At 50.3% G+C, this 16,092-nt stretch overlaps 1 protein-coding gene across 2 annotated transcripts in view; it reads left to right on the forward strand.

Annotated features, from left to right (window-relative positions):
- The window catches only part of TANC1 (tetratricopeptide repeat, ankyrin repeat and coiled-coil containing 1), a 226,127-nt gene that overhangs the window by 204,027 nt on the left and 6,008 nt on the right, over window positions 1–16,092 (forward strand). For both annotated transcript variants that reach the window (XM_012655855.1, XM_012655856.1), the window contains exons 20-24: window positions 9,703–9,836; window positions 11,324–11,447; window positions 11,702–11,877; window positions 14,393–14,525; window positions 15,880–15,971. In XM_012655855.1, coding sequence (XP_012511309.1) covers window positions 9,703–9,836; window positions 11,324–11,447; window positions 11,702–11,877; window positions 14,393–14,525; window positions 15,880–15,971 — 659 coding nt within the window. The remainder of the gene's footprint in view (window positions 1–9,702; window positions 9,837–11,323; window positions 11,448–11,701; window positions 11,878–14,392; window positions 14,526–15,879; window positions 15,972–16,092) is intronic.

Consider the following 16,092-nt stretch of genomic DNA (forward strand, 5'->3'; position numbering starts at 1 on the left):
TGTGTGTACAGCGCCTGTCCAGTAGAACTCTCTGTGATGACGGAAATGTTCTCTCTGCTGTCCAGCATGGCAGCCACTGGCCACATGTGGCTAGTAAGTACTTGAAATTAAACTTGTACAGCTGAGGAGATGCATTTTAAAATCTTACTTTATCTGAATTTATCTAAATGTAAATGTGACTAGTGGCCATGGAATTGGACAGTGCAGGTGTAGTCTAGTGCTTGTCACATAGATGTTGACCAAGTAGACAAGTGGATTTAAAGACAGTAAAGCCATGTAATTTTTAGGACAGGTGATGTTCACTTGGCAGAATAATTCGGGAGAAATACATAAAAGAGTGGGAGGAGTACGGAGGTCACTCAGGGACCCGGAATCCTGATTTCTTTGTGTCCTAGTACATGTCATGTCCTGGGGGACTCCAGGGCAGCTCAGGTCCTCACAGGTGCAGTACCTGTGCTGAGGGTGCGGTCGGCTGGGGTTGTATCTTTGGGAACACGGCTGTTAGCGACTGAACGTGGTGCGGGCAGAGCCCATCTTTGCGTCTGTGACCCTCCCTCTCTGCACCCGGGATGTGCCCTCACGCTGGTCCCTGGTAGTGGCCTCTCGGGTCCTGACGGCTCGATGGCTGGTCCACCAGCACGCCTGGCCCTGGGCTTCGCACAGGCAGGACGCTGACTGCTCCCTGGGGGTGCCCTTCCCTCAGGTCTGAAAGGGGGTGTGCCTCCAGAGTTAGTTCAAAGTCTGACTGAAATACTTCACGTACGGGTTCTTTTACGTTAAGTCAGTGCTATTTTCATTGGTGAATACGTTCCAAAGGCATTTAGTCATCTAGATAATTGTTTTTTATTGTCAAGTCTCTTAAAAACACTATTTGCCTCTGTTTCTAAGAAGGGCTGAGTTTTCTCCACTGTGAACTGAGTAGGTTATTTAGCTGCACAGCACGCCTGCCTTTTTGTAGCACCTCGAAGGAGTTGAGCTCAGCGTGTGCTACTATAGCTCACTGTTGGCTGATTTGGGGCAGAATCGTGGACAGAGCATGGCTGCTTCCGGAACTTGAGTATCAGGCATTGTCTTGTCAGCTGGAGTGGAGTGTTTCTAGGCCAGATTGCGGGAGGAGGTTGTGGCACCTGTTTCCATATTGGGCTGTGAAACTGGGTAATGAGTTGTATGAAATACTTGATAATTTTAAAGTTTCCCTCTTGGCTCCGTGGGACTGCTGTACTTTACCATCTTGTGGCTCCTTCAGCTCCTGACCCAGGCCGTGGACAGCGGGCTTACCACATCCAAAGCCTCCCCAGAACACAGGGGACAGGATGCCTTATTGCTGGCTTAAAAATGACCCTTTGTTGGGTTTTTGGAGAGGGGAGGGGCTGTTACTTGGTAGGATTATAAAGTAATCGAAAACTTACTAGATTGAGTTTGGCATTCATGTGCACGGTCATGCAGCACATAATGACATTTCAGTCAATGATGGACCACATATACAATGGTGGTCCCATAAGCCTTGGAGCAACAGGCCACACCACATAGCCAGGTGTGTGGTAGGCTGTGCCATCCAGGTTTGTGTAAGCACACGCTGATCACACAACAACAAAATCCCTAATGACGCGTTTCTCAGGACATATTCCTCTCATTAAGCAACGCATGACTGTAGATGTACATCTCGGGTAGAATTTCAGGTGAGAGACTGGTAGGACAGGATTTGTGCATTGCTGGTCGGGGCATGTGGAGAATACTTGTTGAACACACGTGGACTTTTCTGAATGCATCCTGTAGAGAAAAGCTAAGTGACTTGCAATGCCCGGCAGTTAATAAGCGTTCAGTAGATGTTATACGTTGCCAGGGTTGTGATAAATTGGTTAATATTAATTATTATTGTAATCCATTATTTATGCTATACATTTGGTGGGTAGAGTATTTAAGTGAACGTTTAAGTAATGGAACCTTACAGTTATTTTGCAGTTACTTTAGGAAGATGAAGTCATAGGTGAAGAGTAGGAAAAAAATTTGAGTCACACGTGTAAAGTCCTGTTTGGTGGCAGTCGCACATGTTATTTTTTAAAAGATAAAATTTGGCAATTTGGTTCATGTTTAATCCTTAACTCACCCACAGAAACTGTTTTTACAATGGAATTTGTAACATGGTTGGAGTGTTTTGGCTCCCCAGATTTGATTTCTGCCCAATTTTAACCTCTGATCGACAGCTCCTTGGAAATGGGGTGATGTCTGGGGAGGGTGGGGGAAGCAGGGCTTTTACATGATGCTTGGTTGCAGCCTGTTGCCCCCAGCACAGCCCTCCTGGGAGAGTTTTGCCAAATGAGAACAACAAGGAAGGTGTTACAAACAACAACTGAGTTGTTACATTAAGAAAGCACAGTCAAGCTTCTGAGAAATGTGTCGTTAGGTGATTTTGTTGTGTGAACATGAGAGTGTACCTGCACACACCTGGATGGGGCAGCCAGTGGACACCTGGGCTGTGTGGCGTGGCCTGTTGCTCCCAGGCTAAGACCTGTACAGCGTGTTCCTGCACTGAATGCTGCAGGCAGTTGTAACACAGGGGTCAGTATTTGTGTATCTAAACATGTCTAAACATAGGTGCAGCAAAAATGCAGTATTATAATCTTACGGGACTGAAACATCATCATTACACAGTGGCACATGACTTCCCATTCACAAGGTCACTGAGTGGCCAGTTCCTCCCAACAGGGGCTTGAGTCAGTTCTGGGGTGTGTTGGAGGCTTGCTCTGGACCCCAGGGCTTGGGGGTTGGTCTCCCAGTGCAAGCGCAGTCTTAGAGCAACCTTTGTTCTGGTTCATTTTATCCTTTAAATTGTTAAGGATTAGGTTAAGTAACTACCCAGTCTTTGTAGAGATGAAGAATTTATAGCTCTCGGAAAGTATTTTCTTCTATCTGATGGAAACCCTCTCCTCAGAGACAGAAGGAAATGCCTAAGGAAGCAAGGCGCTGAGATTCGGCTTCTGCAGATCTTAGCCCTGTTCCTGGAGGATGGGGGAGGCGTGTCTCCTGCTTCTGGCGACAGGGTGATGGGCGGTGGCATGGGGGGGTGCCTTTCAGTCAGGGGACTTGGGGGCCAGCTGCTCTGAGACCCTCAGTTTGACAGCCCAGCTCCAAATGGCAGCAAAGCAGAACACAGGCCCAGGTCAGCCTCTGGATGCAGCAGCTTCAAATGACAGTTGTCAGAAAGTAGGGTGGGGGCAGTTCACTCCCAGAGCGGGAAAGAGATCATAAAATCCAAGTTACATTTTTACCTTTTAGATAAAATAGTTGAGTAATTCCCACAGTCCAGGTACACTCTCTTCTGTTCTTTTCCTTGGCAGTTGAGTGGGGTGTGTCCCTGGAGCCACCAGCTGAAGGTCAGACATGACTCTGTCACATCTAGTGGTTTTCACCTTGGCCACAATTAGATGACATTTATGAGAACCCTGCTGCCTACTAATGTCAGCGCTTTCATTTTTTCATTTTCCACTCATTTCTATAAAAGACGAGAGAAGCCAGCGTAATAGGAAATAAATGGCACAAATGAACGCAGGTACGCAAGCGGGCTGGGCCCCTCTGCGTTGTGGCGGGAACGTGTTCTGCAGGCGCAGTCTGTTGTGCCAAAGTGCTCCGTTTGGCTTGGAGAATGAACGGTCGAGGTCACTGGTGTGTCATGTATGAAAGGCAGTTGTCTGTAAGGGGGGAACTGTCTCTGTGTGCACCTACCTGCTGCCCTTCTCTCCAAGTCTCCAAATTGGGTCCGGAAGCAAATGAGGGTGGAATAGTGATCCATTGTTAGAACCGCCAAGCAGAGCCATCCTGTACCTGGGTAGCACGTTCCCGTGTGTTTGAGTGACAGATCTGCTGTAAAATTTTATAAACAGCCCTGTTTATGGAATGACTGTGTTCCCGGCAAGTTGACAGTCAAGTTTTTGTGAGTCAAACTTTGCCCAGAGAACCTTAACATGGAAAAGATTTTTGCAAACGATCTATTTTATGGCAGAAAGAACTATAGCTCACTGATGTTTCCAGTAAGTTCAGGTTGTTGAGTATTGGTCAGGCTTTTCTTAAAATGAACATCCACCATCACAAATTTACCCATGCTCTGAAGACAGAGGACAGTTCTGTTGAGGTGAAATTATTCAGATAGTCAAAAATTTATGCTTTCCTGGGAATTTAATTCACAAATGCCATCTTGTTAAGGATTTTGCAGGTAAAACAAATTGTGTCCAGTCTGAGTCCTGAAAAGTGCCATACGTTCGTGTTGATTTTAGAGCTTCTATTTCATACCAAGTCTTTGTTTCTCTTTCATCTTTGTGTTTCGTTGGCCAGATGGGACACTGCCCCACCAGCAGGGCGCGCTCTTCTCCCGCCCTGGGCCCTGCCCCCCTTCGTTTCTGGTCTGGCATTGACCCTCCTTGGGGCCTGGCAGTCAGCACAGAGCTCAGCCTCATTGGCAGAATAGTTGGAATTCCTGAGCATAGTTTTGCTGTGATTTTGTTTGCTTAAGTGAATAGTTGACTGCTCTTCGGTTTCTTGTTTCCTTATATGGTATCTGTAAGTCCTTGTGGCTGCTGAAACTTGAGATACCCCCTAGCCTCAGGAGTTTGCAGTGATGGGCCCCAAAATATTTAATCTGAGTAGAAAAGGGAAAACACAGATCTCGTTGTCCATTCACATGTTTCCAGGAATTTGCACATAGAATGTGATCTGCCGTCAGCCTGAGCAAAGGCTGCCTGTGCTTACAGGTTCCCCGTGCCCTGGAAAGGAGGTTGATCCCACACAGCAAGTGGAGGTGGAGGTGGAGGAGGACCCGGGTCCAGCCCAGTCGCCAGGCCCAGGGTGGCGCTCTCGCTCTCGTCCCGTCAGCTGCTCCAACTTCTGGCTTCTCCTACGCCTCCGTAAAACACACGGTCCCTGTTTTTAGTGCCAGGCTGGCATTTCTGATGTGCTGCTGTTGCAAAAATTCAGTACCAGATGCAACAGAAATCCTGATTTAAAGGCCCCATTTATAATGGGGATGAAACTTGTTTAGCAAATAAACAAATAGATTGCTGTGGTAGACTGGCCGCTTCAGATCTCGTCAAATGGAAGAGTCCCGTGTGTGTTCTTCCCTGAGGAGTCCCGCTTAGACACTGGCCCCATCTATGGAGCACACGAGCCTGTGCGCGAGTACTCGTGTGTCTTTGTGTTGATTTGTTTGTCCTAGTGAGTCAGCCAGAGGAGGAGGAAGCCAAGGAGCTCCCCGCCTGGAGGGAAGTTGTAGAGGAGCAGCAGGTCCAGGTAGTGGCTCAACACCCAGATCTTCCAGCTCACGAACCACTCTCAGGGCCACGGTCAGATACTGCATATTTCAGGGGAGGAAAAGATCATTTTCTCCCTGCCCGTCGTAGTTCATACTTGGGACAGACTGCTGTAACAAGAGGAAGACAAACAGAAGCTTAATAACGCGTACAACTCGTGTTGTATACACGGGAGATACCCAGAAAATGAGTAAACCTCCAAGAGGTGGTGCAGACTTCAGGCTTAAATACCCTTGTCCTCCAAAACAGAGACGAAAGGTGTGAGGAAGGCCGGTGCAGGGAGGCACCCAGGGAAAGCAGTTAACAAGCGCGAGGGGTGTGAGGCGGATTCTCCATTGGCAGGAGTCTTAGGATTTAGTCATCCTTCTCTCCCTGGGACAGAAAGGAAGACACCCTACCAAATGGAGATTTCCTTTATAGACATAAATTTCTTACAAAAGGGTAACTTCTGTTTTCAGAGATTCTCCTATGTCTGCAGATTCTCAAAATAATCCTATGCCAACAAGGCATATTTTGGGGTGGTATATTCTGGTCTTCTACAGTCATATTTAGGGGTGGCATATTCTGGTCTCCTGCAATATAAAGTGCCCTGAGCCTGTGTTGGTGGGAACCACGTACATTGTCATCACGGCAGGAACAGACAGTGATGGGGGTCCCAGGACAGTAGGGACCGAGACCAGCTTGCTTAGTCTCTCATAGTATGGGCAGGATCACCTTGGCCACTGGTTTTCAAATATTTTGGTTGTGAGAGCCCCTACCGCTACCTCAGTGCATCGGTATATAAAACCGATGTAAATACCATTCTGTTAATGCAGATTTCTAAGCTTGAATGTCTGCTCAGTAGGTGGGCCCGTTTGCATGATATAAAATATGAATGGTACTTGCAGTCCTGATCAGCTGTAGCATCCACTTCCCTTCTGTGTTTTGTTCTGGTTGCACGGTCTTGAGAAAGTCCACGTCCATCCAGATCCGTGTTGCCAACTGTTGTTTAAATGGCTCTTCTTGTAGTTCTAAGAAATTCTTTGACTAGAAGGATGATAGGAGAAGCATTGTTACGAAGACTGCCCAATGACAGATTTCTCTGGTCACCCATGTTAATGCACTGGGCCTCTGAGTATTAGAATTTAGCAACAGCAAATATGCTGGGGGGAGTATTGTGTTTATTACAAATTGTTAAATAGTTAAGGTGCATTGAAAGAGTGAAATTAGAGTAACATTTGCTGAACGTTTGCAATCTTTGTAAATCTGATCTGGCTTGACTTCTTAGCTTACAAATGAGGAAACTGAAGCCCAGAGACCTCGCGGATTTGCCAGGGTCATACATAGCAACTGAGACTAGAACTGTGTTTTCAGGTCACTTGTCCCATGTTGTCCTGAACCCCTGGGTCCCAGGGCTGAGTAGTCCCTCACATTCTGAGAGCCTGTGCGTGGGCTCTCTGCCAGGATGACTCACTCAACACACGCCTTGGTGTCAGCTGCCCTCTCGTGAGGGCCATGGCTGGGTTTACCAGTTACCTCCTTGGAGCTACAAGGGACCATGTCCCACTGCATGCAGAGTCTGTCCTGCCACAGAGAACTGAAGAGAACCTGCCATCAGAATTGTCTGTGCCTGATAGAAAAATGCTGCTGCTTTGTCAGAGCATCTTGGCAGCTGGCAGATGCCGGCTCGTGCTGCCCGCAGTACTGCCTGGGAAGCCAGCAGTCAATTCCTGATCTGTGTCTCCTCTCGTCCCCCACCTGTGCCTTCAGTGCTGTCTGCTGTGACCATAGATCACTACAGAGCCCTTTATAGACATATCCTTCTGGAGAAATATGGTGACCTCCTTCCTAAAAAGAAACAGGCTGCCCAGGTGGTGAGTAATAGCGAGTGGGACGTTCAGAGTTGGCCGGGCTGACGGACCTCTCCTGACCTCCCTGGGCTGCTGCGTAGACCCGTACCAGGGGCTGGTCTGTGATGAGGCCACCGAAGAGGGGCCAGTCCCCTCACTGCTGAGGTCCACACCGACTGAGGACCCAACGGGAAGTGAGAGCTGACTTACCCTCCTGGAAGGATGGAGAGGAGTGGGTGCTTTCCCCGCCGTGTCCTAGGTCTGACCTTTACATCCTTAGGTCCCCAAGGATAGGGCAGCCTGCTGCCCTGGCTCCCTCCCGTGAGTCCCCCCTCCTCCCTCTCTGGTGGAGGATCCTCCCCTCACCCGCCTTGGAAGCAGAGCTCAGGTCACCCATCCAGCAGATGTGGATACCCCCATGACGTGAAGAGGTGAAGTCAGCAGCCAGGCCACACTGTGACCCTGAGGACAGTCCACAGAGACTTTGTCCTTGGAGGAGCTGCCATTTGTCTCAGATCAGGCCCACGTGTCAGGCTTGCATCCTCTCAGGTGTGGTGCTCTGGAGGGGTTAGGCCGTGGCCATGCTGGTTAGCAGCCGGGGTCAGTGTGTGCAGAGGAGGTCACAGATCGGGCACTGACTCGCAGCTTCCCCGGGCTTTACTGTGGGTGCCCGAGGGGGCATCTGCCAGCTGTCCTGAGAGGGCTCCAAGGGGACAGGCAGACCTAGGCGTGCGTGTGTAAGGCAGCATTCCCGAGCCCGTGGAGTCCTGGGCTGCACTGAGGTGCCCGGGACACTGAGCCAGGTCCACCCTTTCTAATAGGAGGCCCACAAATGACCCTCTTAGCAGTTTTCGAACTATGTATGAACCAGGTCACTTGTGTACATTCTTTTGTGTTTTGTTTCTTTGAATCAACGGTTAAATTTGAGACTGACCCAGTCTGTTGCAATTGGCCTCACGGTGTTTATTTTCGTGGACGTGTAGCATTCTGTCATGTGACTGCACCGCAATTTCCTGACACATTCTACTGCTCGTGGCCACTGGGCTGCTGTGACCAGTGCTGCCCGAGTTTCTGGTGCACCCCAAGAGCGCCTGCAGGGCGCCGGTCTGCAAGTGGGGTGGCCAGGTCTCAGAACACATGTGTCTGCCACTCACTAGTGTCAGCCTGTTTTCTGTGGCAGCCGCCCCACTTCCCTCTCCCAGCAGTGCACGGGCATTCCCGCCGTCCCACATCCGTCTCAGTTACCCGGATTACTGACGAGGTGTGGCGCTTTTCCTAAGTTCGTTGGCATTTGGACTTTGCCTTTCGAAGGGCCTATTCCTGTGTTTCCCGTTTTCAGCCTGAGAGGCCTGTTTACTAACATGCAGGAACGCTTCTGTATTCTGGAAGCTGGAAATGTGTAGGTTCGAGGCTGTATTTAAAAACGGTTGTCCCAGGCAGGCACCAGGGGTAGAGCCACAGCATCACACTCGACCACCGCATTCCTCCTCGTGTCGCCCCCCTGGGAATCTCCATCCCGCTCCGCTCAGCCCCTTCCTGCCCCCTTGTCCCACAGAGGAGCTTGTCGGGGATTGTCTCTGCCACTACTACTGTCCTTTCTCTAGACGGTGATTCACAGGATGCAGCAGAAGCGCTTCTGCACCCAGCTTTTTACTGCCCCCTCACCCAGTTAAGAATCGGGGAGCAGGGAGGCCAGCCACTGACTTGAGGGTGTCACGAGTACCTCTTTCCCTTCGTGCCATCTTTGTTTTATCCTGAGCTAACTCCCCACAGCACCCCCGCGATGGGCAGCTCGGCTGCTTCTGGGGTCACACTGGCTTGTTTACCCACGCACTCAAGGCCCCTGCAGTTGGGTGCTCTTCATTTTCATCCTGGAGTTCCTTACTCTGAACCCTGACGTGTAAAAGAGATTGCGAGCTCCAGGAAGGCAGGAATGATGCTATACGCTCTTGACTGCATCGGTAATTACTGCATCGGTAATGAGTGAAATGTTATGACTTAGGGTAAGAAGCCAGACTGGACAATAGCACTAATCTCTGTGTGTGTCACAGTACATTCTGGTTATCTCCTGCTGTGAAAAATGAAAAGAAAACATCGTCACTTCTGAATCTACAGTTTGGGCCAGGCATGGTGGGGATGGCTCACCTCTTCCCACATGGCTGCAGCTGGTGTAGCTTGACTCAGGCTGGGGATCCACTTCCAGGATGGCTCATGCACGTGGTTGGCTGCCCAGTGCTGGCTGCCTGCTGGAAGCTCACCTGGGACTGTCAACCACACCTTGGTTCTCCCTGTGGGCATCACCACAGGGCTGCTTGGGCTTCCTCACAATATGGCATCTGCGTTCCAAGAAAATGCAAGTAGCCCGTCTCTTAGGACCTGGGCCCAGAAGGTCCAGACACTGGCACAGAATCGTTCTGCTGTGTTCTATTGGTCAAAGCCGTCACAGCCCACCTAGCTCAAAGAGGGAGGATGCGTAGACCCCTACCTCCCAGTGGGAGAAGTGTCAAAGAGGTCGTGTTCATCTTTAAAGCACCACATGCTAACAATTCCCCCTCCCTGTGACTTTCCTTTAGCCCTGACTGCTGCTGCGGGAAGAGGGAAGCTGGAGGTCTGTGAGCTGCTGCTGGGGCGTGGAGCTGCTGTGTCCCGGACGAACAGGAGAGGGGTTCCACCCTTGTTCTGTGCAGCACGCCAGGGACATTGGCAGGTACCCAGTGGGCCCTGAATGCTTCAGAAGCAGTGAGTGGGGATTGAGTTCACCATTGCCCTTCTCCCGAAACCACGTGTGGCTCCCCCGGTCCGTCTCTTTCCCCATTCTTGGCTTCTCCTTGTGCTGTCAGGACTACTTGATAGACATTTGCCACGTTGACATAGTCGGCCACGAGGCTGGGGAGCAAGGCCGGAGCCAGGTCAGAGACACACACAGGGAGATGTGGAGCGGGTGGCCCATCATGGCAGTAGGAGCTTTGCTCTGGCGTACACATGCTTGTTGCTGTTTGGTGACCCAGTTGTCCCACATACTTGGAAAAGGAGACGTCGTCCCTCTGGGTCAGCACTGTGACTCTGGCTGGTTTTCTGCTGTGAATGACACGCTGTCATCTTTAATTCAAGGGAGCAGGGGATCCCTGTTCCTTTAGTGTGTAAACAGTGACCACATCCCTGCCCCACACCTAGCACCAGGTTACACACAGCTACAAACACAAAGGGTCTTCTGGCCATTGTAGGAAGAATTTTCTAGATCAGGGCTTATATCATGGAATCGTGTCCCTGCGATTCCTGCTTGCTGCATTGGTGGAGCTGTGTGCACTACCCCCAGGATTTCAACTTTTCTCCTGCCTGTTCTGAGAGGTCGGTTTGCACCTTCTGTTCCCTGCCACCTCACCGCTTTGACCTGAGGCCCTGGCTCCTCCTCCCTCCCGGTCTCAGCATTTCTCATGTTGCAGGGAAGTTTGGAAAGCAATTGTTAGTGCATAAAGAGCACGAAGGCAGTGGGAATGGGGAGGTGATGCAATAACGCGCCCGGGAGGGACTCTGGGCTCACCGGTAGGTAGAGCAGTTCCCACTGGGCTGGTGGTCGTATGAGACCCCTGTCTGGTTTTTGTGTTTTCTCCCAACCTTACCACCACGCTCAGTTTAAAGATGCATCCCGGAGGCTGCAAATCTCCTTTGGGAGCCTTCGCTAGAAGTTGCCCTCTGCAAGGGGCAAGCTACCCACCAACCCCGAGTCTAGGGAAGTGTACTGCTTGGGGGTGTGGTGGGTGAGAACCGCCTTCTGCGCCCTCTCTCTGCCCTGCCCTGCTGCAGGGGCTTAGTTAGCCTCAGTGTCAGCTTGGGACCCGCACAGCCATTGCTCGGTTGAGTTGGGCTTAGTTACCGCACATCTCCCATGTGGCCGTCTGGTCCCGACTCCGTTGCAGTTGGCCTCCCGCCTCCTCTAAACAACAGTTTCCAGCTGGGGTGTGTTTTGTAGGTATTAGTAATGAATCAGGCATGTTAAAAGGGCCATATGTTTGGGAAAAGATTCTGTTTAAAGGAATACAGTGGAAAGATTTTACAGGCACCATGGATCACAGAACTTAGAGGGATTTTTAAAAGAGTCGTTTGACTACTGTTGAAGGTCAAGAAACCTGTCTGGGTTTAGAGAATGTGGTTGAAATGCAGCAGGGAGATTGTAATTCCCAGTGTCTCTTTCAGATTGTTAGGTTGCTGTTGGAACGCGGCTGTGACGTGAACCTAAGTGACAAGCAGGGCCGGACGCCCCTCATGGTGGCTGCTTGTGAAGGGCACTTGAGCACGGTGGAATTCCTCCTTTCAAAAGGTAGCGGCATGGCGCCTGCATAGGTTTCTGTCAGGTGGACCAAGAGAGGGCTTTGGCACACCCGCGCAGTACTTTCTGATTGAGATCTCAAACGTTCTACCAGCCACACCAGCAGAGAGAACAGGTGGCGCAGCCCACACGCCAGGACTCGGCCTCAGCGTGCTGGTGCCTGGTCGAAGTGCCACCCGGAGAGTTTGCCTCCGGGCTTTGTCATCTTGCAAGGTTCATGCTCTGTGAATGGGTTTTTCTTTCAGGTGCCGCCCTTTCTTCTCTGGACAAAGAGGGCCTGTCAGCGTTGAGCTGGGCGTGTCTGAAAGGTCACAGGGCGGTGGTCCAGTACCTGGTTGAGGAAGGAGCTGCGATAGACCAGACAGACAAGAATGGCCGCACGCCCTTGGACCTGGCTGCCTTTTATGGTGATGCCGAGACTGTGAGTGTTCACTCCCCTCCACCTGCACGGGACAGAAGCCTCAGGAACTGACCGGTTCCAGGGTCTTCGTGAGGCTGTGCCTGAATGTGGTGTATGTGGCGGGGGATCTTTCATTTTTCTCTAATTCAGTGACATGCACTCTACTCCGGGACTGTAGTAAAGGTGTTGCTAGACTTAAAAGCTTAAAAATATCTGCTTACAAACTGCATATACAACGGACACATATGTGAATATGTATACACACATGCACGTGTGGTTTTCTCATAGTAATCCATATAAATAAAATTCCTGCATAGATCATTTAGAAACCACTTTTATATGTGAGAAATTGCTAAGCAATGATTAGCTGGTTGATTGGTTTTTATTTTTTTGTTTTATTATTTATTTGTTTTTTTAGAGCTGGGGTCTTGCTGGTTGTCCAGGCTGGGGTGCAGTGGTGCAGTCGTAGCCCCCTGCAGCTTCCAACTGTAGAGCTCAAGCGACTCTCCCACCACAGCCTCCCCAGTAGCTTGAACCACACACGGCTTTATTTTTAATTGACAAATAATTGTATATATTTATGGGGTACAGTGTGATATTTCAGTATGTGTATACACTGTGGAATGATCAAAACAGGATAATCAACATATCCGTCACTCAAATATTTATCACTTCTTTGTGAGAACATTTAAAATCCTCTTTGAGTTATTCTGGAGTAAACAAAACATTATCGTTAACTATAGTTGTGACGCTGTGCAGTAAACACCAGCGCTTGCTCCTCCTAACTCAAACTTTGTACCCTATGACCACCCTTCCCCTGCCCCTCCGGCCTCTAGTAATCACCGTTCTCCTCTTTGCTTCTAAGATCCCATATAAGTGAGATGACAGTCTCTGTCTATCTGTGCCTGGCTTCTTTCGCTTAGCACAGTGTCCCCCAGCTTCATCCAGGTGGCCACAAATGAAAGAATTTCCTGCTTTTTAAAGGCTGAATAGTATTCCATTATATATGTATACTGGTTGGTTTGTTCTGAAAGCGATGTGGCATTGCCTAAAATAACATAAAAAGCTTTGGGCACTATCTTGATCTCCTTGCCAAATGCCTAATTCTACTCGAGGTGTGAGGGGATACAACCTTCACAAACCAAGAACTACGAAATATCTCGGAAACTGCCCTTGTCAGGTTCCACGTCCCAGACACAAGCAGGTGCCAGAGGAATATTCAGCTACTTGAGAGGTGACATTTTAATCGTTCGTTGTGCCTCGTGTGAGGATTAGCCGGAGAGACAAGTGCGGACCAGGCAGCAGAAGCCGCGGCCCTGCGCGTCTGAGTCCTGGTGCTTTGAAAGGCAGCGCCGTTCAGAGGATCCGTTTCCTGTGCCTCGTGAACTGTACTGCACGCCGATCTTCAAAACCAGATGTTTAACTAAATCACACATATCTGCACTTTACTTTTCAGCTACCTTCCCAAATTCTGTAGTTTATCAATATAAGGGAAGAGTGAAGGAGCTTAGTATTCTAGTGTTGTTTAAAAGAAATTTTGTGGTAAAAACACATAGCATAAAGTTTCCTCTTAACCATTTCTAAGCATATAGAGTTCAGTAGTGACAAGTACATTCACGTTGCTGTACGACCAGTGTCCACACCTTTTCATCTTGCAAAACCGAAACTCTGTATTCATTAGACAATAACTTGTTCCCACCTCCTCCCTCCCCTAGCAACACCATTCTACTTTCTAACTCTGATTTTGGCTATGCTAGGTACCTCATTCAAGTGGAATCACACAGTATTTGTCTTTTTGTGACTGGCTTATTTCACTTAATGTCCTCAAGATCTATCCATGTTGTAGCATATGTCAAAATTTCCTTCTTTTTTAAGGCTGAATAATATTCCATTGTATGGATATGCCACATTTTGTTTAGCCATTCATCCATCCGTGGACACTTGGGTTGCTTCCATGCTTTAGCTATTGTGGATAGTGCTGCTGCGAACACGGGTGTGCAGACATCTCTGAGACCTCACTTTCAATTCTTCTGGGTACGTACCCAGAAGTGGAATTGCTGGATCATATGGTAGTTCTATTTTTAAATTTTTGAGGAACCACCATACTGTTTTCCACAGCAACTGCCCCATTTTACATTCCCACCAATAGCGTACAAGGGTTCCAACTTACCCACATCCTCACCAACACTTCTCAGACTTTTTTAATAGTGGCCATCCTAGTAGGTGTGAGTTGGTATATGGTAGCTCTGATGTGCACTTCCCTAGTGATTAGCGATGTTGCCCGGCATGCCCCCACCCCCAGCATCCCCCGCTCTCAGCGCTGACAGCGGAATCACTTTAGCAGAGAAAGTCTGGCTGTGCATTGTAGCTCTTCACCTCTGTTGTGTGTCACCTTCTTTTCCATTCTAGGGATGGCTAAAGGCACCTGAAATGGGAATGAGGCTAAGAGGGCCAGCCCCTCAGCCAGCCTACAGAGAGGGGCAGGTGGCCGTGGTCCTGCCACCAGCTGCTTCTCAGGCCTCTGCTCCCCCCGCAGGTGCTGTTTCTGGTGGAGAAGGGAGCCGTGATTGAGCACGTGGACCACAGCGGGATGCGTCCCCTGGACAGAGCCATTGGTTGTCGAAACACATCTGTCGTGGTTACGCTACTCAGAAAAGGAGCCAAATTAGGTTAGTGACCCCGCCTCAGGTCAGCGGAGAGGAGGAGGTTAGATTTTAGAGAACCTTAGGGAGCGCAAAGGCTGCCCTGCTCCCAGGTAAGAAATAAGCTGTCAGATGTTTGGCCACCTCCCTTTCTCATTGAATCACAGTGCAGGAAGAAAGCAGAGGCTGATGTTGAAGGGGGTCTAGCACTGTGTTAGGGACAGCCAGGAGCCACACCAGGGAGCGTGAGATTGGGCTAATCGCAGGGCAAGCGCTGCCGAGCTGCGGGCTTGCCGGTGACTGATGTGCAGCCCAGGCCAAGGACCACTGTTCCAGAGTCATCAGTCAGCCGGGCGGGAGAACGGCCACCCCAGCACAGCTTCTGTGAAGGCGAGGTTGTGTGATTTCACAGAGACAAAACGGAGGTCCCTGGAGGATAGCGGGGGGCTGAGTAGGGAGAGCCCCTTCTGTGTGGCTGGTGGCAACATGACACCCCATTTGGTGCCTGAAGGAACGAGTGACAGAGTGTCACTGTTGCGGTTCCAGATGCAGGACCTTTGGCCAGGGGCAGTTCTGGGCGGGGCAGCGGTGAAGATACTAGCAACAGTCGCAGGAACTCTCCTACATTCACCTTTGCCTGACTCCTCCCCTCCGCCCTGTAAGGAGGTAGCGATAATACCATCACTTTACAGATGAGAAAACCAAGGCACAGAGGAGCTAACTAGCTTCCCCAAGGTCACAGTGAGTGGCCCAGTCACCGTGGGAACCTAGCAGTCTGCGTCCTGGGTCTGCTCTGCACCGCTCCTCCCTGCCGCATCCCAGGAGCTCAGAGGGAGGTGGGGAGAGTTGTGGCCCTGGCGGAGGCTGCGAGAGAGACGAGAGAGACGCTGGCCGGGGGCGGGGGCGGGGGGCCCGGGCCGAGGCAGCCAGAGTGGACCGTGATGGAGACTGCGCAGGGGACTCGGCGCCGGGAACATACGTGGTCGCGGTGGGGGCTGCAGGGAACTAAGGAGAGTACGCAGAGGCCTGGTTTCGTCAGTTTTCCCCCAGTTCCCCCTCGGAAGGGAGGCATGGGTCGTGGCTGCTGTGATGCCTTAGTTTCTCGTCACTTTTTTTCAGTAGAGTAACAAGGACAGATTTGTGCCAGGCACCGTTCCCTTCCTGAGCGCCCGGTTCAGGGTAAAGCAGATGAGAAGCTAAACCAGTTTGCCAGTGTCTTGCTTCCTTGGACAAAGTTGTCTGGAAGCCTGAGACACACAGCAGAGGTCCTTGCCATGGCCTCCTGTGGTTTGTGACGTGCAGCTGTGTTGGGGCCACAGAAGAATTGAGCTCCTTCCCTCGGGACCTCGGAAGTGCCTCTGAATGCGTGTTTATTTTCCAGGAAATGCTGCCTGGGCGATGGCCACTTCCAAACCTGATATTTTGATTATACTTTTACAGAAATTAATGGAGGAAGGAAACGTGATGTACAAAGTAAGTGGTATCGCCCTTTTCTGCGCTGTTGTGCCCGACTCCCAGCAACCTCTTAGCTTGGTGTGTGATGGCCGTGGCCGCGCTGCTGCACCGAGTACACGTAACTTAGTTGTAGGAGAAG

The sequence above is a fragment of the Propithecus coquereli genome, unplaced genomic scaffold (genome assembly GCF_000956105.1).
Source record: "Propithecus coquereli isolate 6110/MARCELLA unplaced genomic scaffold, Pcoq_1.0 Scaffold49, whole genome shotgun sequence".
Classification (NCBI taxonomy): Eukaryota; Metazoa; Chordata; class Mammalia; order Primates; family Indriidae; genus Propithecus; species Propithecus coquereli.